The 26,632-nt window shown below is 43.4% G+C and overlaps 1 protein-coding gene across 2 annotated transcripts; it reads left to right on the forward strand.

Annotated features, from left to right (window-relative positions):
- Window positions 1-2,485: 2,485 nt before the first annotated feature.
- On the forward strand, window positions 2,486-26,310 carry Myh1 (myosin heavy chain 1). Of its 2 annotated transcripts, XM_032911904.1 has the most exons (40): window positions 2,486-2,507; window positions 2,757-2,789; window positions 4,148-4,391; window positions 4,485-4,628; window positions 4,743-4,899; window positions 5,858-5,885; window positions 6,642-6,756; window positions 6,855-6,947; window positions 7,061-7,124; window positions 7,803-7,901; window positions 7,989-8,092; window positions 8,210-8,348; window positions 8,562-8,680; window positions 8,769-8,918; window positions 9,713-9,883; window positions 11,327-11,639; window positions 11,740-11,816; window positions 12,887-12,974; window positions 13,059-13,176; window positions 13,402-13,525; window positions 13,613-13,749; window positions 13,840-14,095; window positions 15,585-15,827; window positions 15,939-16,115; window positions 16,904-17,049; window positions 17,128-17,218; window positions 17,306-17,695; window positions 18,226-18,352; window positions 19,189-19,307; window positions 19,475-19,671; window positions 20,892-21,075; window positions 21,349-21,514; window positions 21,603-21,727; window positions 22,146-22,454; window positions 22,539-22,742; window positions 23,045-23,170; window positions 23,259-23,429; window positions 23,913-24,017; window positions 24,137-24,232; window positions 26,053-26,310. In XM_032911904.1, the coding sequence occupies exons 3-40, from the start codon at window positions 4,188-4,190 to the stop codon at window positions 26,203-26,205; spliced, it is 5,829 nt and encodes a 1,942-aa protein (XP_032767795.1). In that variant the 5' UTR covers window positions 2,486-2,507; window positions 2,757-2,789; window positions 4,148-4,187; the 3' UTR covers window positions 26,206-26,310. The 2 variants fall into 2 exon arrangements, with proteins under 2 accessions (XP_032767795.1, XP_032767796.1); XM_032911905.1 differs by lacking the exons at window positions 2,486-2,507; window positions 2,757-2,789 and having other exon boundaries at window positions 4,188-4,391; window positions 11,327-11,629; window positions 11,742-11,816.
- The last annotated feature ends 322 nt before the right edge of the window (window positions 26,311-26,632 follow it).

Raw genomic sequence — 26,632 nt, forward strand, 5'->3', positions numbered from 1 at the left:
TTCCTGGTATCTTCATAATGTCAAATCCCAAGAAGCTTCTACCTCCCATAACATAAATCTGATTTTCCAGGTCTAGACAAAGAATGGTGCTAGGTATAGGTCTACAGAGATGTTTCACACTAGCCATGTCATTAATTCTCCACGTTTAATAACTACACGAAGAAAACAAGCCCCAGCTATTCTTTATTAGCTCATGAAAACGCTTTCTAATATTAACCTCGACACCATGAATTCACCCATAGCATACATGAAGGCTCATCTGATTCATCAATTGGAAATAATGCTTTATTTTTGCGAAAGCTATAGAATGCCTATAAATCTGAATACACAGAAATCAGTATTTTATGTTATAATTTGGTATAATAAGTTATGCACCTATTTTCATTCTTTGTAGCCTCCTCTATAATTTCACGAATAAAGTCAATGACTAAGAGACCAGACCAAGAATCTCAAAGCAGTTTACTCAAATGCACATGTATATATTATTTTATATATGTATAAATATATGCTTATATATGTATAAATATATGTTTATGTATAAATGCACACATATATGCATATATATATATATATACATACATACAATATAAAAGATACCAGGAACAACTAGGAGGAGGAAATATATATATATATATATATATATATATATATATATATATGGTAGCTATCTAGATTATTGAGACATTTTACTAGAAGATTAACATTTTAGAACTGGAGACAACTTTGATGCATAGCCAAAAACACAGTCTTCCTAGACAGTACCTGGTAAAAGCTAAATGCTAACTCCCCTAACTGAGCCAAAAGAAAGTTGTCTTGGCTTATGGTCTTGGCTTAAGTGGCAAGTCTGAGACTGATTTCAATCAAGACATGTGGAGCCAACTTCACAGGTAAGCTGGTTTGCACTGGCTTTGGGGAAGAGCACAAGATTGCTCTCCTCACTGTAGTGGCTCTTTCATTTTTTTCCGCACATCACCTGTAGAGGCTTAAGTATCTTATAACTTGGTAGTGACAACAACAATAACAACAACAACAACAGCAACAAATCAAGATCTTGCTTTCTCCTCTCTGAAAAGCCCCTGCACCGAGTAGAACCAAAGTCCATCTTAAAATTTCCATCAAATCCTCCTCAGGGAATTATGAAAACATTTGCTCTGAGAACCGTTAGCCACATTTTACAGATACCTAATAGAGAAACAGATTCATAAGAAGCAAAGTGGGGTACCTGAAGGAACAAAGCAGCTAATAGTTGCCTAGGAAACTCCTGGTGGATGTAAAGTTCTTCAAGACCCTTCGTGGCGTCTTTAATCCGCTTTAGGTAGAGTGTTACCATCGAGAGGGCTGGGCTACAGATCAATTAGCCCAGAGTCTAAACCACTGTGTGACTCTCCTCTATGAGTAGATACTTGTCTCTTCTTTGAGCTTGGTTGCTTTGTTAGAAGGAAGATGAATTCGGATCTCACAGTCCCTTGCAGTAATGAAATCATATGACCGTGGTGATCCCCATCTCTAGATACCTACTTTTATACGTGGCAACTTGCAAAACAAGACCCTGGGGGCTCAGTCTCAGTCATGCAATGCTAGCAAAGAGAGAGGATTCAAGGCCATTCAGACAGCAAAACAAACACAAGTTAAAAAAAAAAAGAAACAATGTTCAGGTGTTGCTTGTAAGTGAAAATTTAAATATATAGCACTGTGGTTGCTGGAGAAGTCAAACTCACTGGCACTTATGACAGAAATCCCATTTTTAATATTTCCTCATATCCATTTTCACAGAGGAAACAGGATTTCACAAACAGCACGAGGTTGTTCGTTTGTTTGTTCGTTTGTTCATTTGTTTTTAATGAGAGAATGTGCGAGTGGCTAGGCAATGGTTGGGGGTAGGTCAGAAGTGGGAAGGGGATGATTCAACAGTGAGTCAGAGGCGACAGGCTGGAGGAAACAAAAGCAGCTGTCTTTCTTTGGCTATTCTTCATCAACCAAATTTTAAAATTAAGCTTTGAAACATCCTTCCAAGGGGACAATGAATTGGGGAAAAAAAATCCCATCTTCTTGGGAGGAAAGAATAGTCGTTGCAGCGACACAGAAGCAGAAGGCTTCCTCCGTGGTTTAACACTGCAATTGTGTGGCAGCTGAAGAGCCTTCCCAGAGGGCACTCAGTGCAACAGAAGAGCTCCAGGCAACAAAGTGCACGGATTCCAGAACGCAGCAGTCTCTGAAACAACACCTTACATTATTCCAAGGACGGATCGTTTTCCTATCACCAACAACTCAAATTATTTATAGGAGATTGATTCATATACTTAACCCAATGTGAGAGGGAATATTTCTAATTATATCCAAACATCCTTAATATGAAGGGAATTAGGCTTGGAGACCTTCCTTGCCAAAAACACATTTTGCCAAATATGTTTTAAGAAAGAGGAGGAGGTTACGTGTTTTCCATATTTGATCCTATAAAAGTACCCCTTGGAATGAGAGTGACTTGTCTTTCCTCATAAAGCTTCAAGGTAAGAGTGTGTGAGGACAGGGCTCTGTGTGGACGGGAAGGGATGCCTGGCTGCTAGTGTGCATGCCACACATCCTGGCTCCTGCTGTCCCTGGCAGTCCTTCTGGTGAAGCACCAAGCCACTCTGTGGCAATTGTAATTAGATGTTGTGGTCTTCCCAGTCATTTCTTGGTTCTCTCAGATAAGAGCTGTGCTCTTACTGGGAGTCACTAGCTCTTAATCAGAAGGCATTTTTTCCCCCCAATTACAGTTCGGACCCACGGTCGAAGTTGCATCCCTAAAGGTAAGGTCGTCCCCTCCCTCCCCACCTTTTCCTTCATTCTGAGTGCAAATAATTTTCTTTAGTGTTTGCAGAGTGTCTGTTGGGGTTGAAAAATGAAAAGCATTTCACTGTCATGGCTGATCATGCTTCTGTTGCAAAAACTCTAAGGGGCTCAGGAAACTGGGTCTCATTAACACAGATCCTTTGCAGCATATGCGATGCCTTCTCAGAGGCTTGGGAATTTTGTGCATGAGGTTTTCTCTATCTAGTTTTGTAGTTTGTCTTTTAAGTGATTTCAACATGCAATGAGATGCAGTTTGCTCATTTAAAAAGAAAAACCATTAGCATTCTACGCTACAGCTTTTAGCACTAATTAATAAGACAGCGAGGCGATGTCTAAATGGACAGATGGGATGGATCAACCCTTGACTTACCAAAGTGCAAATCTGCATGTTGTCTTATGGTCTGTCAAATAAAAACTGAAGTGCTGAGAAAGTGGGTTCAGCAAGGCAAAGTACTTTAATTTTGGTATCAGCTACTGCAATTTGAATGGAAAATTGGGAACAAGTTTACCCAGTGGAGCTTTCTCAGTTTACCCAGTGGGTTATATAGGATGACTGTCCACGGAGTTCATGGATGGTAAGAAGTTGATCTTAAAGGAAAAAGTTGAGGGAGACAATTAAAATAATATGAGTAAAAGAATACAAAAACTTAATTAAGTTGGTCAAAATTTGGACAAAGGGATAATAAGCTGTCCTTTAAACAAAATAATAACAAACCAAGTTCTTCACTTTTCTGCTTTCTGTTCTAGTGTGCAATATTTGTAACTGCTGAGTCTAGGGGGGACCCCTAACTCTCCACATGCAAGAGAGTTCCTAAGACTTTAGCCACATAGCCTGATTGTTCATTTTAATGAGGCATCCAGCCCGGAGCCCTTCTCTCTATCCAGCATGTGTTCTCAGAGGTGTGAAGGCTGCCACAGAAAGAGGGATGCCCTGCTGCAAGGGGCTGGAAATTCAATGGGGAAGAAAAAAAGTATAAAGAACCAGAGAACATCTTAGCATCCTCGGCACTTTGTAATTTACAGGAGCCAATGGTAGGCAGCTTCTAAAGGTTAATATGCACAGCAGACAAGGTGCAGGAAGCAGTAGACATCTCTCATAGTGGGCGAGCCACAAACAACGACTTTCCAAATGAATGATTAAGTACTTGTCAGCACTGGCAAGGAACAAGGAGTCTGACATTTCAGCCACACCACAGCCAGGGAGGTGGTTAGGCCCAGTGCAAATGCATTCACCTAACTGTCAGGGAATGAAAAGAAAAAGGCATGTGATTCTACTAGTCGGTTTCTGAATTTCTACCATTTCTCCCTCTGCCAGGCAGACTCACCCACTGGGCTGCCACCAATAGCCCGCAGCCATGAGTTCCGACGCCGAGATGGCCGTTTTTGGGGAGGCTGCTCCTTACCTCCGGAAGTCTGAAAAGGAGCGAATCGAGGCTCAGAACAAGCCTTTTGATGCCAAGTCATCCGTGTTTGTGGTGGATGCTAAGGAGTCTTTTGTAAAAGCAACGGTGCAGAGCAGGGAAGGGGGGAAGGTGACAGCCAAGACCGAAGGTGGCGCTGTGAGTAAAACATCTGGAGTTGGTGACACTACATCACTGGGCTAGTTTGACTGACTCTTAGTTCATAACTTAATATCTCTTGTTTATGGACAGACTGTAACAGTAAAAGATGATCAAGTCTTCCCCATGAACCCTCCCAAGTATGACAAGATCGAGGACATGGCCATGATGACCCACCTCCACGAGCCCGCTGTGCTGTACAACCTCAAAGAGCGTTACGCAGCCTGGATGATCTATGTGAGTTCGCGATCATGGCCTTTTGATCAAGAGAGTAGTTAATATGTTTTTTCTCCTAAAAAATGTAGAAAATGAATGTCCCATCCAATAATTATGTCCCTTCTCTTGATGCAGACCTACTCGGGCCTGTTCTGCGTCACTGTCAACCCCTACAAGTGGCTGCCAGTGTATAATGCAGAGGTGGTGGCAGCTTACCGAGGCAAAAAGCGCCAGGAGGCCCCGCCCCACATCTTCTCCATCTCTGACAACGCCTACCAGTTCATGTTGACAGGTGAGTGGCTCAGATGGTTTTCATTTTAATTATCACCCATAACCCAACAATGCCAGAATCCAAAAGACCTTTAGAAAGAACCAGTTGTTCATGATTGTTCATGATTGTTCATGATGTTCTAATTGTTCCTGAAAAGTGTCAAAAGCAGAGAGGGGTAGGCACAGGGATTAAACTCTGCTTGCAACTCTGTTCTGCCACTGTCACCTTGCTCAGAAATGTGTCCTTTACTTTGTGTGTTTGAACAATGAGAAAACCGAGGGACACATTGCTTGACTAAAAGTGCCAGTCACATCATGGACCCACCCTCACTGCCTCAGTTGCTCGTTGCTTGGACTGGCTACTTTAAGAGTCCTGTCATTTTTAAAGTCATCAGATCCTTGATGGCGGCTTCTCCTTACAGAAGGTGGTGTTTGGGATTCCCTCATGTTTATAATCAGAAATGTTCACCCCGCAAAGGATTTCATTTTGAGATATGTCTTCCTGGTCATTTCTTTAACGATTCAAGGAAGGCCATTCACAGGGTTGTAGTCTGGGGTCACAGGAAGAGGAAATGTTTTCTTTGTGAGGTTTATTCACCCATTTAGAAATACAATCTTAACCTTGATTGAACCTGGCTTGAACATCACCATCCCCACCTGTAACAGAGCACACGACGCATTTCTAGCAGTAGCTATTAATCTGTGGGAGGTGTGCCATTAAAATCTACAGATGGTGACTGGGGGAGGGGAGGTCTGACTACGGAGTATACTGACCTTTCCATGAAAGCAATAGGGCATTCTTTCTGTGGTGACACAGACATGACAACAATTTATCATTTTCTTTCTTAACTTGAAAGACTAGAGACTAAATCCCATCTAGAACTTTACGATAATACGGTGAAAAAAGTATGACACTTAGTGACTCAAGAAAAATGTATGTGACTGATTTATGCGCTGACCACACACTGCTTCTCTTTCAGATCGGGAGAACCAGTCTATTTTGATCACGTATGTATTTCTATTCTGAAACGTACTAGTGTTTTGCTCTCATTGGGAAAGTGAAAGATAAACCCAAGGAGAAAATCAGGTAGTACTAAAGAAATGACAAGATTAGTGAGGACCTAGGATCTACGTCAGCTTCATTGTAGAGGGCAGATCAAGTCCAGATGTAAAACAAGAGCAGGCAATTCACCCTGCTGGTCAGTGTCTCCTTGAGAGCGCTATCCATGTGGTAGTCCCGGAAGCAGGGAATGTAAAATTTCTTCTTGGAGCATGGCCAGAGAAGGAGGGTAGCACACAGCCCAATGAAGGTAAAGCTTTTGGGGGACAGCATCAGTCATGTTCTTTGAGGCCTACTTAGGGAACTTCTAACCCCTGGGAGAGCTAACTGGAGCCGTATTTCTAGTCTAAGCAGTCAAGGAGTACACATCACTCAGGGTTTCTTACTCCTCCCTCCATCCGCTACATAACTGTTGAGTGGCTGCTGGGTGGATTCCTCAAGAGCAGGTCTCAGCACCTTGAAAAGAGCCCAGATCATCTTAAGCACCCAAACCACACATTCAACGAATAATAAATGGATTCCCCTACTTGTCAGTGCAAACTAAGAAAAGCAATATGAGTTATCTGTTGACTAAAAAGACCTCACGTAGACGACAGTAACAGAGAGATGTAAAGACAGATGCATGAGAGAGCAAATACTGTTGGCAGACATAGTTTCACTGGCCACAAAGCTCAATTTCCCACATATTGGTGTGTGTTGGACAGCGGAGAATCCGGGGCTGGGAAGACCGTGAACACGAAGCGTGTCATCCAGTACTTTGCAACAATTGCAGTCACTGGGGAGAAGAAGAAGGAGGAAGCAACTTCTGGCAAAATGCAGGTGAGCCAATTGTCGCAGTTCAGAGTCCAGGCTCTTTGGGGGCTCTGAGGCAAGGAAAGCCAGAGCCTGAGATGTGGGGACTGTTTTTTTCCTCGCAGGGGACCCTGGAGGATCAAATCATCAGTGCCAATCCTCTGCTGGAGGCCTTTGGGAATGCCAAGACTGTGAGGAATGACAACTCCTCTCGCTTTGTGAGTCTCTTGGTGTTCTCTGCCTTCCGTTGAAACTATAGTAGAAGCATTGTATTCACCCCTATCTGTGTGCTTCAAGCTTTGAAGCTAACATCATCTTCTTCCCTTCCAAGGGTAAATTCATCAGGATCCACTTTGGTACCACAGGGAAGCTGGCTTCTGCTGATATTGAAACATGTGAGTAGTAACTGGACCTTCTAAGTAGAATCCAAGAATAACACATGAGGCTTTGGAAGAACACTTCACAGCTCCTGCTCAGCATGGAGCCTAGAAGCCAACCACCTTAGCTGCCAGACAGGCTTGCAGTGAGTGCCAGCCCTAGGCAAAATTCACTGGGTGAATTTACCAACCCAGGCATGAGCTAATGATTCTGTAGGAACTGCCAGGCTTTCTTGGACTCGTTTGAAGTATGCTGGCCCAGAACACTTTCATTTCAGATTGAATATTTCAAAAATAATCAAAGAACAAAGTAACATAGGGGTAGTTGAGTTGCCTACGGATTCAAAGTATGTGATTCTTTTTCCTTTTCCGAGCCTTGGTAATTAATACCCTTAGTAGCCTCCCTGTTAGAATGCCAGGAGACACAAGCAGCAGCAGTTTCAAATCTAGATTGCACTCCAAATGTCAAGGTTCTTCTCTGTGACAAGTGAGCATTCCTTTAGCCGAGCTCATGTTCCTTCATTTTTGAGGCAGTAAGAGGAATCTTGGGGTTTGCAGAGATGTAGCATGGGGCGCCTTATAAATATGAGCTACCATCTCAAGGGGTCATAAGACTTAGCTGATGACCTCAAGTTCTAAAACTGTTCTAAGACATTTGATAATCCCTTCTCATCTGATGTTGATTCTCTACTACAGATCTTCTGGAGAAGTCTAGAGTCACCTTCCAGCTAAAAGCTGAGAGAAGCTACCATATTTTTTACCAGATCATGTCTAACAAGAAGCCAGATCTAATTGGTAAGAACCTGACATTCGTAGATGGAAGTGAGTCTTCTGTTAACAATTTCTAATACTCAACATATACCCTGAATCCTATGTACCCAGAAATGCTCCTGATCACCACCAACCCATACGACTACGCCTTTGTCAGTCAGGGGGAGATCACAGTGCCCAGCATTGATGACCAAGAAGAGTTGATGGCCACAGATGTAAGTCATACATGATGGATGGATATAGGACAGCCATGGCCTAGTTAGGGAAAACTATAAGTCCTGCCAAGTAAGTAGTGTCTTCTGCCCTTACATTTCCTCTTCGTCACCTCATAGAGTGCCATTGATATTCTGGGCTTCACTTCTGATGAAAGAGTCTCCATCTATAAGCTCACGGGGGCTGTGATGCATTATGGGAACATGAAGTTCAAGCAGAAGCAACGTGAGGAGCAGGCTGAGCCGGATGGCACTGAAGGTACCAAACTCAAACAGCCAAAGCCAAACAAAACTCTCTACATGGGTTCACAGAGAAAATATAGTCCGAACTCATGTTTCGTTTGAAGCTAAGCTAGACAGCACACTCTAATTAATCCCCCAATAGGGTGTATAAAGCAGTCTCAACATTCTACCTCTGTGTATTATGGGCCAGGAGGAGGTAATGTTGGGAACTTGAATTCTGTTTTTACAGTGGCTGACAAGGCTGCCTATCTCCAAAATCTGAACTCTGCTGACCTGCTCAAAGCCCTGTGTTACCCCAGGGTCAAAGTCGGCAATGAGTATGTCACCAAAGGCCAGACTGTGCAGCAGGTAAATGCATGCCCTTCATGAAGCACACATACTAGAGACCTCCTTGACTTTATTAATGATGCCAACAAGAACTGCTCTGTCTCTGAAGGTATACAACGCTGTGGGTGCCCTGGCCAAAGCTGTCTACGAGAAGATGTTTCTGTGGATGGTCACCCGCATCAATCAGCAGCTGGACACCAAGCAGCCCAGGCAGTACTTCATCGGGGTCTTGGACATCGCTGGCTTTGAGATCTTTGATGTAAGTTGGCAGAAACTTTGTAGCAGAGAAGTTTGCAAATCTTGTTCTTGTAGTCACTGAGGAAAGGTTATGAAAGCTAACTGCATTTAAACTGAATCATGCTAAAGGACTGAAAAATCTGGGAGAGGGTATGAACTTTGGAGTTAAAGAGAGCTCTGTCATTTCTTCTCCGTGTGGTTGTGGGGGTGGCATGTGCCTGGTCTTCACAGAATTTCAACGAAGACCCATCAATGTCTGTAACACCTTCTTGCACGTCTTTTTGTCAGTTGTAAGACAGCTGCATTTAAAGCCCTTAAAACGGTCCTCAATACAAAATCAGCAATCAGTAAATGATTGAAAAGACAATAAAGCAACGATAGCATCCGAGTGGCACCAGGAAAGGGAATGTCAAGTTGATACAGACTTTGAGATCACTATCTGCTTAACTAGGGAAATGAAGTGTGCTTAGACACTAAGGTATCTTCTGCAACTGACCAGGCATAAGTGGGCAGAAATGGCAACTAAATAAACTCAAGTATGTCTGCTTACAAAGAATGCCATTCAGTCCAGTCAATAATGGTGATAGGCTCTCTATTTACCAGAAGAATTTCTAATTGGTCTCATTCTGAAATGATACTTGTGGATCTTTTTCTATGAGCATATTGAATCTGGATGAGATTTGAGTTAAGGGGGTTTGCTACAAGTGAGACAAAACCGCCACCATGCCCAGAGAGTGGTTAGCCTGCCCCGCTGAGGAAAGCCCAGAGACACTGTCCTGAGAAACAGAATGCTAATTTCTGTCTCCATTTATTTAGTTCAACAGCCTGGAGCAGCTGTGCATCAACTTCACCAACGAGAAACTGCAACAGTTTTTCAACCACCACATGTTCGTGCTGGAGCAGGAGGAGTACAAGAAGGAAGGCATTGAGTGGGAGTTCATCGACTTCGGGATGGACCTGGCGGCCTGCATTGAGCTCATCGAGAAGGTTTGTATGCCTTGTTCAGATCACAGTTGTGTGGTGTGTAAACAAAAGACAATAAAACCTCGGTATGTGAGATGGAAAACGATGTCTACTGATAAACAAAATGGGGAAAGAATGCTGATAAGTGAGACAAGATGTTTTCTTTTTAAAAAGTTAATTCTTTGACTACTTTGCACACACATATATAATACATTATACATAATATATTTTTGTTATTCCAATTCCACATTGCCAATACTCCCAGCCCTGCTAATTCTTGATCCCTCCTCAAAAAGTCACCCTTCTACTTTTTTTTTTTTTGGTCCAGTGAGTTTGCAGGAGCATACGTGAGCATGGGAGAGGGGAGTGCTCACCACGCCATGGGCATCTTATCAGTAGCTACCCCACAGGAGAAAATACACCTTCCCTCCCTGGCTGCCACTTACTGCTTGTAGTTCCTTGGGGCAGGGTGGAGCCTATGAACCCTCCCATCCAAGGTGGAAGATTAACAGACCCCATTTTGTACAGGTCTTAGGCAGGTAACTAACCACAGCTACTGAAATCATGAGGACAGTGGCCAGCTATGTCACATTCAGAAGACACTGGTTTACCTGTCCCCCATCTTCCAGCCCCTCCATTCTTTATGTCCTCTCTTTAGAGACAGATACGTTCTATAGTCCAGAACTCTATTCCTATACAGAATTTACAGTCAAAGTCTTACATTGAAAGCTATTATTCCTTTTTTTAAAAAAAGCATCAAACAAGTTTAATAGGAGAATAAAGTGTTTCACAATTTTTTTATCTTTATTAACTTGAGTATTTCTTATTTACATTTCGATTATTATTCCCCTTCCCGGTTTCCAGGCCAACATCCCCCTAACCCCTCCCCCTCCCCTTCTATATGGGCTTCCCCTCCCCATCCTCCCCCCATTACCACCCTCCCTCCTATTATTCTTATAAAAAATTAGCGCTTATTAGAATATTTTTTCTTTCTTCTCTGATACCCTTGGATTCACTACTATTGACCTCTGAAATATGAATTTCTAATGCTGTAGACAGAGGCTTTCAAATTAGAGCTCTGCTAAGCTCAACCCAAACACTTAACACCACAACAGTGTTCCCCGCTGTCAGTGTGATGAGTTCTTTCCTGCAAAGATTGAGTACGCCTTGGAGTCTGCATTGTTAACAAGATTAACAATGAACTCGTGCAACTAGCTGAGAAGGTGCACTTGGACAAATTCTGCTCTAAGACTTTTGGAGTAAAGACATGAACTGCAGAAGGACAAAACCCTCATTTGTCTCCCTTTGTCATAGCTAAGAGTCTCATTAAATCAGTGACTTCTGACCAAACAAAGGAGTCTTCATTAGTTCTGTGGAACTGAAGACTGGATTTAGCCATTTGTGTCATTTTTACTCCCGTGAGCAGACAGAGTTCAAGGAGCATTTCTTACTGTGTGTTTTTTTTAGCCAATGGGCATCTTCTCCATCCTGGAAGAGGAGTGCATGTTCCCCAAGGCGACAGACACCTCCTTCAAGAACAAGCTGTATGAACAGCATCTTGGAAAGTCCAACAACTTCCAGAAGCCCAAACCCGCCAAAGGCAAGGTTGAGGCCCACTTCTCCCTGGTGCACTATGCTGGCACCGTGGACTACAACATCGCCGGCTGGCTGGACAAGAACAAGGACCCCCTGAATGAGACCGTGGTGGGGCTGTACCAGAAGTCTTCAATGAAAACTCTGGCTTACCTCTTCTCTGGGGCAGCAGCTGCTGCTGAAGCAGGTAATATTTATTACTGTGATATTTATTTAATGTGATATTTATTTAATGTGGAATTTCTAAGCCTGGCTTCTAAATGACTCTGCTTTCCTTGCTTCCCCAGAGTCTGGTGGCGGTGGTGGAAAGAAAGGGGCAAAGAAGAAGGGTTCTTCCTTCCAGACTGTGTCAGCTCTCTTCAGGGTACAAACTTCATGTTCTCTCTAAACAGGTTTAGGGTGTTAGATTATATGTGGCTGTATATAAAGGGTGTGGTGGGGCAGGGATATTGTCTTGAAGGCTCTGAAACTGGTTATGTGACTCAGGTGGGTTGGGGTGGGTCAGAAGGCAGTGGTAGACCTGAATTTTAGGGAGGGTCAGAATAGCTTTGAAGCAATCCCTAATAACTAAGATGAGGGTCAGGAGTGACTTACAGAAGCATCAGATGGAAAACTAAATTGGAAACTCAGTAACGAGGTCATTTGGCATTAAAAAACAAAAACAAAAACACAACTCCAGTAGGACAGGAATGCATATACAATGAGATTTTCTTGATCTTCTGGGAGCTTCCAAGTTCCTAAGTATAGTCTAGGAGTCTATACTTAGTATAGGCTTCATTTGAAAGTGGAGGACTGGTGAATCACGGCAGGAATTGGAGAGCAGTGAGTCAAAAGGAGAAAATATAAGAAACCAGATGTGATAAATCTGGAGATTTCAAGGAAAAAAATCTCTTTTCTTGGCAATCTCAGCTCTTAATTGCATCTTCAAAACTGGATGCTCTTGTTATTTTGAAAGACTTTCTCGGAAAAATGGTAAACTTTTGATACTTAGTATTGTGGCTATTAGTAGGATGATACAGCTGTGTGTCCAGAACAAGAAAAGAGCTCGGGGAAGTAAGGTGATAGATGGAAGGCTGGAAGGGAGCACTGGATTAGGAGTTAAGCCACACCAAATATCTCAGCAAAGGCCCCATGTGTGGATGAAGCTCCATCACACGCTTACAGTGCTATGATAAATATGTTACACATGCCAAGAAATTCATCAGCAGTGAGCAGCCATCTCAACAACTAACAGGAAGCCATGCTTGTGGTCCACAAAACATAAGCTAGGAGGGCATGTCAAGGCCTTAGAAACTCCATCCATGAGTCTGGAAAACTCACAACTGGATACTATTCAGTAGAATTGAACCAAAGTGGTGGTTCATGGCCACTCTGTCTGTAAATAGAAGTGTATATAACATCACACACTAAAGTAGACATTCTATAACTCCATAGGAGAACCTGAATAAGCTGATGACCAATCTGAGGAGCACTCACCCCCACTTTGTACGGTGCATCATCCCCAATGAGACTAAGACTCCTGGTAAGACACTTCTGTCCTCTCTCCAGACAAGTCCCAGTGTGTTTGTTTCAGAGTCTAGACCATGAAGTGCATGTGTTCTTTCAGGTGCCATGGAACACGAACTGGTCCTGCACCAGCTGAGGTGTAACGGGGTGCTGGAAGGCATCCGCATCTGCAGGAAGGGGTTCCCCAGCAGGATCCTCTATGCAGACTTCAAGCAGAGGTTGTATATTTGTCACTGTGGATTAGTTTAAGGGTCTTTGCTATTGCTTTTCCTTTTTAACAATTAGAAAAGCAGCATTCAAGTGACTTGGGGACATGTTGTAAAGTCCTTTGACTATACGAGGAATAGATAAAGGGATAATATAGTTCTTTCAATAGTGTTCCTATGGTAACGAGATTTGCTTGGTGACAATAGCTATGCCATTTATTTGGTTGGTTTGAACAGATACAAGGTGTTAAATGCAAGTGCCATCCCTGAGGGACAATTCATCGATAGCAAGAAGGCTTCTGAGAAGCTCCTTGGCTCCATCGACATTGACCACACTCAGTATAAGTTTGGTCACACCAAGGTAATCCTCTTGAAATCCAACTTAATGTTTTCCTGCCCCTTTAAACTTTGTGTGAAGTTTCTGATCTGAAACATTGCTTGCACACAGGTCTTTTTCAAAGCTGGTCTTCTGGGGCTCCTAGAGGAGATGAGAGATGACAAGTTGGCCCAGCTGATTACCCGGACGCAGGCCATGTGCCGAGGGTACTTGGCAAGAGTGGAGTACCAGAAGATGGTGGAGCGAAGGTATGAATAAGGGTATCATTCATTGTTCTAGTCCCTTTATTCCTGATTCCTGTCGGAATCCAACTTTGAACATTTCTATTCCTATCACAGAGAGTCCATCTTCTGCATCCAGTACAACGTCCGAGCCTTCATGAATGTGAAACACTGGCCCTGGATGAAGCTGTATTTCAAGATCAAACCTCTCTTGAAGAGCGCCGAGACAGAGAAGGAGATGGCCAACATGAAGGAAGAGTTTGAAAAAACTAAAGAAAACCTTGCAAAGGCAGAGGCCAAAAGAAAAGAGCTAGAAGAAAAGATGGTGGCTCTGATGCAGGAGAAAAATGACCTTCAGCTCCAAGTTCAGTCTGTGAGTCTCAGGGTTCTCTCTGATGCTAAAATCTCAGCTCAGTGATGACCAAGAAAGTCCCAGGATCACATGACGGGCTAGCGATCATTAAATGAACAACTTCTTTGAGTGTTCTGTAACATTCCACACACAACAATACTGCAAATCAGTTCAGTAGGAGGCTTAGTTGCCTGGAAAAAAAAAAGAAACATTTCCTGTTCTTTAATTGCTTTTCCTGGCAGACTATGGATGGTAGATAGGGAGATATTTGCTTTCCCACATCCTACATATTGACAAATGTCAAGAGAACAGTATTATTAGTGAGTAGGGAGGAGACCTTGTAATAAAAGTATATCAGTTTCAATTCAATATTCCAAATACTTAACAAGTAGTCTTCTGAAAACTTTCTATACAGTTTTGTTTTAGAAATTTTAGACTATCTAAAAGAATTGGATCATGGCAAGGCTTTCTATAGATAGTGTCATTTTTTTTTTTAATGCATAGCATGAGGGATTGGGTTGATAATCTCACTCAGATGACCCAATAAATTAGAGACTCAGAAAATATTATGTGAGAAGGGGCAATCATCTGATCTGTTTTTGTTTCCCCCAAGCTACTGTCATAATCAAGCATAGAAACACAAAAGGTTCCCGTTCAGTTTTCTGATTTCAGAAGGGGAAGCAAGCCGTCCCTCTGGGTCTTCATTCTGAATATATAACAAAGGGAATTACAAATATCAAGGCTGGCTTGTATTTTTACTGTCGTTTGTAGAGACTGAGGTTTTCCAAAATAAGAAGAGATTATTGAAGAAGATACCCAAGTTTGATTCAACTATTCTTCTCTCTCTCTCTCTCTCTCTCTCTCTCTCTCTCTCTTTCTCTTTCTCTCTCTCTCTCTCTCTCTCTTTTCTCTGTGTGTGTGTGTGTGTGTGTGTATTAGCACTATATTCTATCTACTACCTACTTAGTTCTAGAGCCTAGAAATACAAGCATGTTGTCGCAGAGTTTATATTTCAAATCCCATTTCTTCATTACAAACAAGGTTATCCAAGTACTACCTGTCCCTGTGACACATTCTTTTTGGTTCTTCCAGTCATTCTTCTAGTTCTAAGCTATGCTGTCATTGGAAGACGCTCTTTCCATTTCAGTCATTGTGTTCTATTGTTCACTGTCCCCTTAGCAAGGTCTTCATATGCAGTTGTTTATTTTAATATCTTTTTTGTACTAAACTTTAATAAAATGAACATTAAACTAAGAAAGTTGATTTGAAATTATATGCTGATACATTAAATATAACAAAACAATGGTATCATAGTTTCACTGGAAACCATGTTTTGCATTTCATTGCTATTATTCAAGTTAATAGGCAGTGCCCTGACAATTTTGCTCAGTGATGGAAAGCTAGCTAAAAGAAACTTAATGCCTGTAAACATTATTTGCTTTCAAAATATTAATAAAATCTAAAAGGGCCAGGGAGCTAAAATTTTAAAATGTCTACTATGTCTTCATAGGAAGCAGACAGCTTGGCTGATGCTGAGGAAAGATGCGACCAGCTGATCAAAACCAAAATCCAACTGGAAGCCAAAATCAAAGAGGTGACCGAGAGAGCCGAGGATGAGGAGGAGATCAACGCCGAGCTCACGGCCAAGAAGAGGAAGCTGGAGGATGAGTGCTCGGAGCTGAAGAAGGACATCGATGACCTTGAGCTGACACTGGCCAAGGTTGAGAAGGAGAAGCACGCCACGGAGAACAAGGTATGGAATATCAACATGGGCGGCTTATGACTCATTTTAATTAAGAAGTAAAACATAAAACCAAAACTATTAAGACATAATATTTAATACAAAGCGTGTTTGCCCCCTAAGGTAAAAAACCTCACAGAGGAGATGGCAGGCCTGGACGAAACCATCGCCAAGCTGACCAAGGAGAAGAAGGCCCTGCAGGAGGCCCACCAGCAGACCCTTGATGACCTGCAGGCAGAGGAGGACAAAGTCAACACCCTGACCAAAGCCAAAATCAAGCTGGAACAGCAAGTGGATGACGTGAGTCTAATACCTCAGATACATTTTTAAAAGTTCTATAACTAAGCAAGGTTGTCTCCCAATGACATAATGGGCATCACCAAAGCACTTCCCCTACACAAGAACTTTAGGACGTCATTGTCTACATGAAGACCAAGACACACACACATAAGAAAATCAACAAGACAAGTGGCTGATAACAGATGATATGAGTAAAAAGAATGAAAGGCAACGGGCGCTTGTTCACCAAGATTTGTATGAACAATAGTCTTTAGCTCACTAGAAGCACTGGTGGCTTTAAGAACAAAGGGTGAAGGCTCATGACCTAAGTGGGAAGCATAACAACAACATGTCAACAGGACTCATGCTCAGAGGGACAAGAGAACACTGGACAAGGATGTGGAAGATCAGTTGGCCTTACACATGACAGGCTAAGAGAGAACCTATTGGATGTGTGTGAATGCAGGATGCAGTAGCCAAGGTCATAGTGTGAAAACACCCCTTTGCTGCCCATCACATGTGAGAAATACTGCCCATTAGGACTCAGTGGGATGTATAGAAGCCATGGTGTCTCACTGGTAGTCATGGCACAGAACAGCACACTTCATGTTTCACACACTGACTCTTTAGTCTAAGCAAACAGTGTAAAGGCAGGAGTGATAAGACAGGTCTTCCTAATTCACTAATTCATCACCTCCCCACCTCCCCCAGAGCATGCTGATAGATACACTTATGAATTAACGTCTCTAACTTAGCCTGGGGCAAATGTGCTATTCCAGGGACTGCATTCACAAATTGTTAACTTTTAGCTTGAAGGCTCTCTGGAACAAGAAAAGAAAATCCGGATGGATCTTGAAAGAGCCAAGAGGAAACTGGAGGGGGACCTAAAACTGGCCCAAGAGTCCACAATGGACGTAGAAAATGACAAACAGCAGCTCGATGAGAAACTCAAAAAGTAAGCGGTGAAGATACAGGTCTGAGGGGGGAAATTACCACCAGTGGCTCTGTGACTGACACAGGGCTTTCCCTACAGGAAAGAGTTTGAAATGAGCAACCTGCAGAGCAAGATTGAGGATGAACAGGCCCTCGGCATGCAGCTGCAGAAGAAGATCAAGGAGTTGCAGGTAAGTCCATGGCTTCCATCAGTCTAACTCATCAGGAAAAAAATGACTGACCCAAGAAGCTGAGTCAGTCCTTTCCACCACCCCCAGGCCCGCATTGAGGAGCTGGAGGAGGAAATCGAGGCAGAGCGGGCCTCCAGGGCCAAAGCAGAGAAGCAGCGCTCTGACCTCTCCCGGGAACTGGAGGAGATCAGCGAGCGACTGGAAGAAGCTGGCGGGGCCACTTCAGCCCAGATCGAGATGAACAAGAAGAGAGAGGCCGAGTTCCAGAAAATGCGCAGGGACCTGGAGGAGGCCACCCTGCAGCATGAAGCCACAGCAGCCACCCTGAGGAAGAAGCACGCGGACAGCGTGGCTGAGCTCGGGGAGCAGATCGACAACCTGCAGAGGGTGAAGCAGAAGCTGGAGAAGGAGAAGAGCGAGATGAAGATGGAGATTGATGACCTTGCTAGTAACATGGAGGTCATTTCCAAATCCAAGGTACAAACATGTTGTAAATGTCAAAGAGATTTCTGTGATATAAATCATCAGGAACTCACAGGCGGGTCAATACAAGTTGGAACTAGGGAAGTAGGGAGTAAGTCTGATGTGCTCACCCTAAGCAAGAATAGCCATACTCAAGTAATAGAAGGAACAAAATCTGAGCTCCTTTGGAAACCAAAAATTACTATCCAGCTATACATTTTGAGGTTTTGAAATGCTTTATATCAACCATGGGGATTTTCATTTATCCTTTATGATCAAACAAAATTTGTTTCTCACAAACATGCTATGAGCTCAGTCGGGTATCATCTTATACCACAGCTAAGAAAATCTAGAGATTCACCAAATAACACAGTAGTTGTATGCTCTGAGCACGTGTCTTGTTATTCTTCTCATGACATCTGAAGCTTATTATTATCTTTGTCTGTAAAGACAGTTTATGTCAAATCAACAGCTACGTCTGGATCACTCAAACGTTCTTAGGTGAGAGCTCTTGTTTGAATAGCTTCTACAATCTCTGAATGCAGGGAAACCTTGAGAAGATGTGCCGCACTCTGGAGGACCAGGTGAGCGAGCTGAAGACCAAGGAAGAGGAGCAGCAGCGGCTCATCAATGAGCTGACCGCGCAGAGGGGGCGACTGCAGACAGAGTCAGGTAGACTATATCTCTGGAACCACAAACTTGCCATTTGCTGAACACTTTACTGAGTTACTTGAGGTCACACATTACCTTCCATGAAGGCATCTCATTATTGAGCAATGGCATATGGTTGCTTTTTTTTTTCAGAAGAAGATAGGTCATTCAGTAAGTAGGTAAGAGAGAGAGAGAGAGAGAGAGAGAGAGAGAGAGAGAGAGAGAGAGAGAGAGAGGAGGGAGGGAGGGAGGGAGGGAGGGAGGGAGAGAGAGAGAGAGAGAGAGAGAGAGAGAGAGAGAGAGAGAGAGAGAGAGAGAGAGAGGTTGATATAATCATTTTTGCTTTAAACATCACATAGCAGATTTGGATGCAATCAAAAAGTTATCAAATATGAGTTGGGAATTTAGGCACATACCCACAGTTATAGTTCCAGAGAGTTGAGGTAGAAGAATGCTAAGTTTAAGCTCAACCTGTCATATTTGAAGATTCTCATTTTCCACCCCAAATTAGTGTTTCAGTGGGCCAACACAGTAACTCGGTAGCCAGAAAGCATCTGAGTGCTTTGACCAATCTCTGTACATTGTTTTCATGTGTTCATTCACCTCTTTTAACTGCAATCAGATCATCTTAAATGTCTCCCAAAACTGTCTTGGTTGATCATAAAGAGTTTGGCTCAAAATTCTCCATATTCTCTTGTACAAAGATTTGCTCATCAGCATTGAAATGGCCAATGGACATCTGATATAACCTCCATTGGTCACCATGTTTTAGACTCAGTACCTTTTCTGCTCCAGTTTCTATTTTAGAGTTTTAATGTCTAACATCAGGCTGAGTTTTCTGGACCTCGATCTTACAGGTGAATATTCACGCCAGCTAGATGAAAAGGATTCATTAGTTTCCCAGCTCTCCAGGGGCAAACAGGCATTCACTCAACAGATTGAGGAGCTGAAGAGGCAGCTTGAAGAGGAAGTAAAGGTGAACCAGCTTCTTGTTGTTGCCATGGTTATCATTGGTCTTGTAGTTGTACTTTCACTGTGTGTATGACTTTCTCCCACCCTCTTTTGCTGGTGGGATCTAAGAGCTTAGAGAATAAATACTAGTTTAAACACATACAATTAAATCTCTAAACTCTTACTTTTCAGGCCAAGAGTGCCCTGGCTCATGCTCTTCAGTCCTCCCGCCATGACTGTGACCTTCTGCGGGAACAGTATGAAGAAGAACAGGAAGCCAAGGCAGAACTGCAGAGGGCCATGTCCAAGGCCAACAGTGAAGTGGCCCAGTGGAGAACGAAATATGAGACGGATGCCATCCAGCGCACGGAAGAGCTGGAGGAGGCCAAGTATGTGCCTGGCCTGGTTAAAATGGCAATATATCTACTAACAACGTGCTTGGGTCAGGAATTCTCTATGGGCAGAGGGTCCTTGCTTTCTCAAAGCTCAACAGTGCTGGAGAAAATGGGAACATTAATCTACACGGGAAATACAAATACCCTAGGTAGTCTGTGGAAAGATATGACAGAAGTCCACGGCAGACAGAGAAAAGATGTAGGCAAGAGGACGCCGAATGGTAATTTTCCGAAGGGAGAACTTTTGACCTCATTCTGTCTACACAGATGCAGATAGAATTATTATAATAGCTTATTCAGTTAATTATATACTCTTGTGTGCTTCTCCTTTCTCTCCACCGCTAATGCAATAATTGGCCTAGGGGTATGAGTGCAAAGAGAAAAATAATCTGGATTGATAGTAGCTCTCCTTTCATATGCAAAAATATGACTGTAAGAGGAAATAGAAATATGTGATCGAGGCCCAGTGTGGTATATGGAGATGCTGCAGTGAGGGAGAAAGCACACGGTTTGATAAAGGAAGAGGCAACCAATGCCATCTGAAAGATCAAGGCTAAAATTCTGTGAGAAAGAATCTAGGTAGGGAAGAATCTTACTCATCAGCTTAAGGTGCCCTTAGGCATTCATTCTCAGAATAATGCACAATCTATATATTGATGAAATTAATATTTTGCTAGATGCCTAAGAGTCATTGTGAAATAAACTCTCAGAGTTGCATTTATTCTGGGAAAGATTTTTTAAATTAGATTAACAAAAAGCTGGCAAAAAAGAGAAGAGATACGATTACTCAGAAAGACAAGGATGTCTCATTTAAATTTAACATGGTCACATTCAAGTACTTAGTATGTGGGCCCTCCTACAAGAACCCAAAAATTAGCAACATACAGACTCCACACTCTGAGCATTAAAACTGAGTGGAGATGTAGGCATAACTGGCAGGAATTCTAGGTGGATCCTAAGTTCTACAAAGGAAGGCAGAGGGGTCAGGTTGGCTCAAGCTCCATAAAGTATAACTATGCTGAGATGTGGCAGCATTTAGCACTTGGTGTTAGGAGAGCAGCAGTGAGTTCCCAGAGAGCTCATTGTACCTAACAAGCTTCAGAGACACTGGTTGGGGAAAGTGTGGCTTTGGGGATGCTCACTTACAGCTGTTTTTTGAAGCAGTTAGTTCTAGTGATAACCATTCATATCTACTATCCATTGTCATTTCTCAGGAAGAAGCTGGCTCAGCGTCTGCAGGATGCTGAGGAGCACGTAGAAGCCGTGAACGCCAAGTGTGCTTCCCTGGAGAAGACGAAGCAGAGGCTGCAGAATGAGGTGGAGGACCTCATGATTGATGTGGAGAGGACCACCGCTGCCTGCGCCGCCCTGGACAAGAAGCAGAGAAACTTCGACAAGGTGTGCTTCCAGATCCTTTTACAGTCTTTAATGAGATCAGCCTTCTATACCACTTGGTTGCCCTCATCCATTAGCTGTGTGTGTGTGTGTGTGTGTGTGTGTGTGTGTGTGTGTGTGTGTGTGTGTACTCCTTTGTTAGTTTTTCTCCTTCATAATTATTCTTCAACCTGAGAACACTCAGATCAAACTCAGAGTTTCTGTAACACATGACTTCTACCCCAACCCCTCAAACTTTATCAGCTACATCTTTTTCAACATCCCTTGCTTTTTCAGATCCTGGCAGAATGGAAACAGAAGTATGAGGAAACCCATGCTGAACTTGAAGCCTCCCAGAAGGAGTCCCGCTCTCTCAGCACAGAGCTGTTCAAGATTAAGAATGCTTATGAGGAATCTTTAGACCAACTTGAAACCTTGAAAAGGGAAAATAAGAATTTGCAACGTGAGTTCATCTCTCATTTTCTTTAACAAGAGATTTAAAGGGGCACTCCCCATCTCTGTACACATTCCTCTTTCTTTTTTCCTAACAGAGGAGATCTCTGACCTCACCGAACAGATTGCAGAAGGAGGGAAACGTATCCATGAACTGGAAAAAATAAAGAAGCAAATTGAGCAGGAAAAATCTGAGCTCCAGGCTGCTTTAGAGGAAGCAGAGGTGACACTCTATTGAACATTTCACAACAATTATAGAAGGAACTAGGTCCTTGCTCTGGGGTGCAAAGATTGGTGGACCAAAAACATGAAAAATGATTCTTTATTCTCTCCACTGAGGATGAAGATAAAGGATGAACACAATACCATAAGTACATATTAAGAACTGTGGTAGAAACAAAACAAACAAGTATGAGTAAGGGGAGGGTCCTTCCCTAAGGAGAAACATCTGGCTAGAGAGAGGGACATACATAATACCAACAACAATGCACACCACATACTTCTATAGCAACAGAGTAATGTCGCATATCAAAATGTTTGTGGTAATACAAAGATGGGTACACATGAGGGGGATAATTTAACCTTCCTAGGACACTGCACAGTGCCATTCTCCTGCTAATGTCACCTCTCTCGTCCTTAAGGCATCTCTGGAGCACGAGGAAGGAAAGATCCTGCGCATCCAGCTGGAGCTGAACCAAGTCAAGTCTGAGATCGACAGGAAGATTGCTGAGAAGGATGAGGAGATCGACCAGCTGAAGAGAAACCACATTCGAGTCGTGGAGTCCATGCAGAGCACACTGGACGCTGAGATCAGGAGCAGGAACGACGCCATCAGGATCAAGAAGAAGATGGAGGGAGACCTCAATGAGATGGAAATCCAGCTGAACCACTCCAACCGCATGGCTGCTGAGGCCCTGAGGAACTACAGGAACACCCAAGGCATCCTCAAGGTAGGTGGCACCAAGAGGTGATCCTAGATGAGTGCTGTGACACGGACTGAGGACACAGTGTCTCAATGATTGTTCACTACACAGGACACCCAGTTGCACCTGGATGACGCTCTCCGGGGCCAGGAGGACCTGAAGGAGCAGCTGGCCATGGTGGAGCGCAGAGCCAACCTGCTGCAGGCTGAGATCGAGGAGCTGCGGGCCACTCTGGAGCAGACGGAGAGGAGCAGGAAGATTGCAGAGCAGGAACTGCTGGATGCCAGTGAGCGCGTGCAGCTCCTCCACACCCAGGTGTGTAAATATGAAGGAAAAAATCGTGCATGGATATTACCAGTGTTCAGAAATTTACTCATAATGTTTTATGAAGAACTAAGTTTAACGTGTTTAACTGAGGAAGGGCAACAACATTTTTGTTTATCTGACCCATGACATCCAGAATTGACTGTCCTTTAAAAATATACTCTTAACTCAGATAATTTATGGAACTCCTGAGGGATGCTTGTGAATAACTAGTTTACAGGCTCCTTTGGACATCTGGCTTTCTGACTTTGTTCTTCAATATTTAATATTTGTGTGTTTGGTCTCTTAATCAGAACACCAGCCTCATCAACACCAAGAAGAAGCTGGAGACAGACATTTCCCAGATCCAGGGAGAGATGGAGGACATCGTCCAGGAAGCCCGCAATGCAGAAGAGAAGGCCAAGAAAGCCATTACTGACGTGAGCACCATACACATTATCCTCCTCCCACCTGTGCTGCCTTGCCACCACCAGGGCTCATTATTTCCTTGATTTATTTCCCTCTCAGGCCGCCATGATGGCGGAGGAGCTGAAGAAGGAGCAGGACACCAGCGCCCACCTGGAGAGGATGAAGAAGAACCTGGAGCAGACGGTGAAGGACCTGCAGCACCGTCTGGACGAGGCTGAGCAGCTGGCTCTGAAGGGTGGCAAGAAGCAGATCCAGAAACTGGAGGCCAGGGTGGGTGTCCTGGTTACCATGTGTTCCTCTCTTTCTACCCTAGCACATGACTTTCAATACCCAAGACACTAGACCTTGTAGAGCATGCTGAGGTAAAGAGCAGGTAGTCCCTGTGGCCTGACAGCTTAAGTTTGAGCACTTGGATGAAGACATCAGGATCTACATATGACACAGCAGGCCAGTTGAAGAAAGAGAAGCTCCCTGATTGATTAGATGATAGAAAGAATTTTTACAAATCTGCCTTTGGGGCCCGAAGAGATGGCTCAGTGGTTAAGGACACTTGCAGCTCATGCATAGACCCTAGGTTGAGTTCCTGGCACTGGCATCCATGTGATGACTCACAACCATCTGTACCACCAATTCCAGGGGGTCACTTCTGACCTCTGTGGTGCACATTCGCACAAGCAAGCAAACACTCATACACCTAAGTAAAATAAGCAAATGTAAAAAAAAAATGTTTTTTAATCCACCTTTTCTGTGTAGGTCCGTGAACTTGAAGGGGAAGTTGAAAACGAACAGAAGCGCAATGTTGAAGCTATCAAGGGTCTGCGCAAACATGAGAGAAGAGTGAAAGAACTCACCTACCAAGTAAGGAAAGGCCTTCTCTGGGTTTCCAACCCTATCTGCAAGACATTTAAAAACCATAGATACAGAGAAAAGAAGTGGTATTTATGCTTTCAAGAAACTCACACTTTAAAATCTTTCAGACTGAGGAAGACCGCAAGAACGTTCTCAGGCTCCAGGACCTTGTGGACAAACTGCAATCAAAGGTCAAGGCATACAAGAGACAAGCCGAGGAAGCGGTGAGATCAGAACCCCTGACATGATTGGGTGGCCAACAGATACCAGAAGGCAAAAAAAAGGGGGGGGGGATCAAGGAAAAATCAGAGGGAAATGATCTATTGAGGGTCTAAGAATGTGAGGCTACTGGCCATTCCATAAGGCATAGAAGAGTGTACTAGCGAGAATAAGGATGGGGTATAGCTCAGTGGGAGAATGTGGGCTTGGCATCTTTGAGGCCCTGAGTCCAGTTCTAAGCATCGAACTCAGCTAACCAAAGAATAACCCCTATAGTGTGCTGGGGGGCGGGCAACGTACTTAGTTCATGGATCAGCAAGACTGAGAAAGAGAACAGTGTACCTGGGGCTAGAGAACCAGATGGAAAGTAGGTCACAAGGCCTTCTGAGCCCTGGAAAGAAGCCTTCAGGTAATACAAAAACAATCAGGCCACAGAATCAAGGGAAATATTTCCTTCCAGGCCAGACATGGCCTGCTTTTTATTTTTTAAAATGTCACTAGAGTGTAGAGAAAAGATTGTTGGATAACCCAAGTAGGTGCACGAATGTATGTTGGGAAGTCTTTCAGGTGGGTGTGTGGCTTGCATTAAAGGCAAAAATAAAACCAAGAGAATTGATGAGATTCAGGATTTGTCCTGGAGAGAGAAGGCATTAGGCTTGCCAGTAGGCTGGCCCTGCAAGTAAAAGGAAACAAAGCAGGAATAATCCACCAAGTTGTGGTGTGAGTAGTCAGACGGGGGAAGTAAGATATGACTGAAATGGAAAGCAAAGGGGACCAGATGATCCGGATGAGAAGGAAGTAGGAATTCTACTTTAATTACCTCACAGGACATTGTTGCATATGCAGTAAAGAGACCCAGGGAGCAGCTGAAGGGTCATACATAGTATGGAGGCCAGAAGGTTCAGTGATGTCCTAACCAGTGGGCGACTGCAGCTCTATGTCATCTCATTTACCCTTCTCCGACTCATCCTATGGAGTCAGGTGTCACCTGTGTCTCTGTGGATACATGTGCCTGTGCATTGAGATAAGGTCCTCTGTCCACTGGTGGCTTTTGTTTAACTCCTGAGCTCTTAGCTCTGAGAGGAAGAGAAAGGGGAGGAGGACAGCAAAGGAAGAGGAGAGGACAGACATACACACACGTGTACCTCACAGCCACAGCCTGGCGAAGCACGTAGCTTCCCTCCAGTCCAGCTCTTGCTTTTTAATCCACTGTGAGGGGAAGATGCAGGGCTTTTTGGAGCTACCCTATTTCAAGTAATTTTAAGCTTCCTAAGTGTTCTAAATCTGCCTGTCATAGTTTGCGAAGGTTCTTAATGAGACACTAGAAAAAAAGAATAATTACCAGAGACTAAATTAAAACTGGCCTTTCAAAATTCATTACTGTACCTACAAGCATAATCAGAGACAACTTGGATTATTTTTGAGAATAATAAACATGTTTAATTTCTAAACTTTATTAAGTGGGGGATAATTTAAGACCTAAGTGGCAATAATTTATATTCTGTTTGGTGTCATAGCGATTGCTTGTGTGAGTCTTGTCCATTCCCTGGAAAACTCAACAGGAATGACAACAGAGCCTGGAAATCTGGTACAATCATGATAGCGTTAGCTTTTCTGAAAGTTCAGAGACAATGTCACCTGTGTTTAACAATGACTTCATGAAGCATAGGGGAGTTAATAGGACCAAAAAAAAAACACTTCTCAAGACTTCTTTGAAAATTTACTAGGATGAATTGATTTTAAACAAAAAGACACCCAAGTTGCACTGACCCTAAAATCTAGAAATGTGAGCATTTCTTCCTTACAAATGCATTCCCATTCTCAGGAGGAACAATCCAACGTCAACCTGGCCAAGTTCCGCAAGATCCAGCACGAGCTGGAGGAAGCCGAGGAGCGGGCTGACATCGCCGAGTCCCAGGTCAACAAACTGCGGGTGAAGAGCCGAGAAGTTCACACCAAAATCATAAGCGAAGAGTGATCGATCCAAAGCAGGAAAGTGACCAAAGAGATGAGCAAAATGTGAAGATCTTTGTCACTCCATTTTGTACTTACGACTTTGGGAGATAAAAAATTTATCTGCCAAGAGCTTGTGAGTCTCTTCCTTCCCCTTTTCCATGTCGGCCGATCATTTTATACATCAGGGAGAGAAAAAGAAAAGAAACATTTTGCTTACATGTATGCCTAAATCCTTAGTCACCTAGGTCTAGCACGGAGAGAAGCCAGGCCAAGCCCAGTAAATACCACACACGCCTGTGGGAAGACCGTAAAGTCTAGAGGCAGGCCAACGCATGCGCAAGGAACCCACTTGACCCATCACCTGCTTCTGTTAACGAGACTATTGATCACCGTCCTGAAGGGATATGAGCCACTCCATCCTAAGGGGGAATAAAAATAAGCTAAAATGG

The sequence above is a fragment of the Rattus rattus genome, chromosome 9, assembly GCF_011064425.1.
Source record: "Rattus rattus isolate New Zealand chromosome 9, Rrattus_CSIRO_v1, whole genome shotgun sequence".
Taxonomy (NCBI): Eukaryota; Metazoa; Chordata; class Mammalia; order Rodentia; family Muridae; genus Rattus; species Rattus rattus.

Excerpts from the sequence above, each read along its gene's own strand:
- Myh1 (XM_032911904.1), top strand. The coding sequence starts at position 4,188 with ATGAGTTCCGACGCCGAGATGGCCGTTTTTGGGGAGGCTGCTCCTTAC. Across the intron at positions 17,050-17,127 it reads CTCGATGAGAAACTCAAAAA|GAAAGAGTTTGAAATGAGCA; the intron begins GTAAGCGGTGAA and ends CTTTCCCTACAG. Across the intron at positions 23,430-23,912 it reads TCCAGAAACTGGAGGCCAGG|GTCCGTGAACTTGAAGGGGA; the intron begins GTGGGTGTCCTG and ends TTTTCTGTGTAG.